Source organism: Mandrillus leucophaeus, unplaced genomic scaffold (genome assembly GCF_000951045.1).
Source record: "Mandrillus leucophaeus isolate KB7577 unplaced genomic scaffold, Mleu.le_1.0 Scaffold489, whole genome shotgun sequence".
Lineage (NCBI taxonomy): Eukaryota > Metazoa > Chordata > Mammalia > Primates > Cercopithecidae > Mandrillus > Mandrillus leucophaeus.
Window position 1 is genome coordinate 875,247 of NW_012105242.1, and position 3,792 is coordinate 879,038.

General features: G+C 50.8%; 1 protein-coding gene across 1 annotated transcript in view; it reads right to left on the bottom strand.

The window, feature by feature from the left end:
* PREX1 (phosphatidylinositol-3,4,5-trisphosphate-dependent Rac exchange factor 1) overlaps positions 1–3,792 on the bottom strand; it is a gene marked incomplete at its 5' end in the record, with an annotated part of 216,297 nt that overhangs the window by 24,505 nt on the left and 188,000 nt on the right. The window contains 2 exons of the mRNA XM_011995411.1: positions 646–734; positions 2,092–2,298. Coding sequence (XP_011850801.1) covers positions 646–734; positions 2,092–2,298 — 296 coding nt within the window. The remainder of the gene's footprint in view (positions 1–645; positions 735–2,091; positions 2,299–3,792) is intronic.

Genomic DNA, 3,792 nt, shown 5'->3' on the forward strand with positions numbered 1-3,792 from the left:
CTCCCAGGTTCAAGTGATTCTCCTGCCTCAGCCTCCCGGGTAGCTGGCGTTACAGGCGTGCACCAACACACCCAGTTAATTTTTGTATTTTTAGTGGAGACGGGGTTTCACCATGTTGGCCAGGCTGGTCTCAAACTCCTGACCTCAAATGATCCACCAGCCTCGGCCTCCCAAAGCGCTGGGATTACAGGCGTGAGCCACCGCGCCTGGGCTTAGATACTTCTTTGAACTGCTCCGTGTCGTTTGGATTTTTGGTTTGCACACGTATTGTTTTTACATAAACCATGAGGTCACCCTGTTTAGTTGTCAGCTCACTCATCACAACACTCATCATACATGAAGCATACAGAATTGCACCATGCATGCCTCTATTTGCTCCATCTCCATGACATTCACGGAGAACATCAGCTCCAAGAGGGCTGAGATGTTTGTTTCATTCACTGCCGCATTCCCAGCGCCTGGCACATAATACAGGCTCAAGAAATACTTGCTGAATGAGTGAATGGAAGGAAGTCAAGTACAGGACCATGTAAATAAAATACAAAACAACATAACGCAAGGGAAAGTATAATAAAATAAACTAAAACTAAATCTCATGGGGAGGAACCTCTCTCCCTGAGCACGGGCTGCTGCCGCTCCACTCACCAGACCCCATCTCGTCGCTGCCCAGGTAGGAGCTGTTACTTCTTACGCTGGTGTAGGACAGGACCGAGTCCCGATTGCTGTTACACTCGCTGCAAAGGGGCCCAGAGAAGGGGCTGAGTCACCCTGAGCTCAGGCCATCTGATCCTGGCACCCGAAACCCACTTTCTACAGTGTAGACAAAATCCCTGGGCCCTCGGGTGGGCACACAGCCCAGAGGGGGCATCGAGCACCGGTCCCGGGGCCCAAAGGCAGGGAAGGCCAGCCTGGTGGTTTTCCTTGCCTGTGGGCTGGGAAACGTTTCTAGGCTCTAGCACAGAAACACAGAAATAGGAGGAGGATGGTGAATCCTTTTCACTCAGGTGTCACTCTGTCCAGTGTCCCCAAGGGACAGCCTTGCCCTGAGACACCTGCCCATTCCCCATGGCTCTGTCTTCCATCTCCCCAGCCCCCAGCCTGGCTGGAAACCTCATGACAACACTGACTGGATCAGATTCGCTACAGCCCAGGAACTCGGAAGGTGTGGGAGATTAAAACTCACGATCCTGACATTTTTTCCTTCACCTTTTTGAAAATTAAAGGAAAAACTGGAGGACCCAAAAAAGTAAGAATGAAATCCCAGAGAGACGGCGAAATCTGAGACTACGGATATGAGGCTCTGAGGACACACAGTGCCGCAGCAGCCAGAGCGTCTCGTTCTACAGACACCAGGTAAGCCAGAAACGGCGGGTCAGGCAGATCCCTTGACGACCGAAAGAACACCTACACTGGGAGAACTGGGGGGAAGGTCTGTCTTCTCAAACTGTATCAGTTCTGATTTATGCCCACTGAAGCACCCTTCTAAGATTCCACTGTAACCACCATGGGCAAATGTGAGGTCACCATTCACTGGGACCACAGTGTCTGTTTATCTGTAGGAAGGAATTAAACTTACCCATTATATGGCTTCCTACAGGAATCTGAGTTTTAGTCTATTTAACCCACTAATTAGGACCTCACTGATCTTGTTATAATTAACCAGTAGAAAATTTAGATCTTCTCAGGTTAGGAGGGAAAAGACCTGCGTTCTTCCTCCTTGGACCAAATAAACATAAATAGTGTTTGTTTCAGAAACCACACGTCTCACACTGAGTCTTCAAATACACCACGGAATCTTGCCCTTGAGCCTGACAACATCGTGTCAGCATGTGTGGGGTGACACCGAGGCAGAACAGATGGGTCCACGCAGGGCGGATCCTAAAATGTCAGCTTTGTGACTGGGGAGCCTAAATGGGTTTTTGGGGCTCAGGGGGCTCAGATAATCCCCCAGAACCACGCTATGAGCAACAGCACCCTGAGCCCACTGCACCCTGGAAAGTGTCCACTGATTCTCACGTTGCCACGGGTCCGTGGCCTCACCTCTCTGCGGACATCTTCATCTAACCCCAGTCCCCCGACAGCGACACCCACCTGTAGGAGTCGCGGTAACTCATGGTGTCGTGGCCTGAGTCCTCCTGGTCCTCCTCAGCCACCTTGAAGCACACCTTCTTGATGCCTCCATGGTCACTCCTGTCCATCTCGCTCTCTTCACTGACCAGGGGCAGGGAGGAGGCCTCCTCAGCCAAGGACGCATCGCAGGACCCACCCGAGGTGGGCTCTGTGATGGTGGACAGCAGCCTACGGGAGCAAAGACCTTGAAGTCAGAGATACAGGTGTGGCCCTTTGTGTCACTTTCCTGAAAATCCCACCAGCAGCTGCAGGTGTGAGCACTGGCCCTCCTGCTGGGGGTGGGAGACATGCAAGTTCTTTCACAGCCAAGCTACACAAGACTCTCCCAGAACGTGGGCCAGGAAGCTTTTGCTCTAGAGACCCTGGGAGCAAATCCTTCCAGCTCGATAGGCTGCACGGTCTCATGACAACCACTCAACCTGCTGTTGCAGTGGGAAAGACCTGGACAGTGTGGAAGCAAATGGGCGTGGCTGTGTTCCAATGACACCTTGTTTAAAAATGAAAACAACTGGCTGGGCGCAGTGGCTCACGCCTGTAATCCCAGCACTTTGGGAGGCCGAAGTGGGCTGATCACCTGAGGTCAGGAGTTTGAGACCAGCCTGGTCAACATGGTGAAACGCCATCTCTACTAAAAAACAAAAATTAGCTGGGTGTGGTGGTGGGTGCCTGTAATCCCAGCTACTCAGGAGGCTGAGGTAGGAGAGTCACTTGAACCCAGGAAGCAGAGGTTCCAGTTAACCAAGACTGCACCACAGGATTCCAGCCTGGGAGACAGAGCAAGACTCCATCTCAAAAAAAAAAAAAAAAAAAAGAAAAAAAAGAAAAAAAAGAAAACCACAAGCCGAAGTCTAGACTGGGCCTCTGGGCCATAGTTCATCAATCCCCACTGTAGGGTGTGATGGTTAAGAGCACAGGTTTTGAAGTTAGCTAAACCCCCAGATTCAAATCCCAATATTACCATTTCCTAGCTTAGAGACCTAAAGCAAATTATTTAAACTCTTGGAGACTCAGTTCCCTCATATGTAAAATGGGATCATATCAGCATCTGTATCTTAGGCTTCTGTGACAATTAAGGAAGCTAAAACGTGTAAACAGGCTAGGCCCAGTGGCTCACGTCTGTAATCCCAGCACTTTGGGAGGCTGAGGCAGGAAGGTCTCTTTAGCTCAACACTTCAATACCAGCTGTGAGACTACCTCTCTGTAAGAAATACAAAAATTAGCCAGGCATGGTGGCATGTACTTGTAGTCCTAGTTACTTCGGAGGTTGAGGCAGGAGGATCACTTGAGCCCAGGAGTTCGAGGCTGTGGTGAGATATGATCACACCATCACACACTAGCCTGGGTGACAGTTGGATAAAGTACTCAGAACAGTGTCTCTGCTGGGCGCGGTGGCTCACATCTGTAATCCCAGCACTTCAGGAGGCCAAGGCAGGTGGATCACGAGGTCAAGAGATCGAGACCATCCTGGCCAACATGGGGAAACCTCATCTCTACTAAAAATAGAACAACTAGCCAGGGGTGGTGGTGCATGCCTGTAGTCCCAGCTACTCAGGAGGCTGAGGCAGGAGAATCGTTTGAACCCGGGAGACAGAGGTTGCAGTGAGCGGAGATCACACCACTGTACTCCAGCCTGGTGACAGAGCAAGACAACATCTCAAAAAA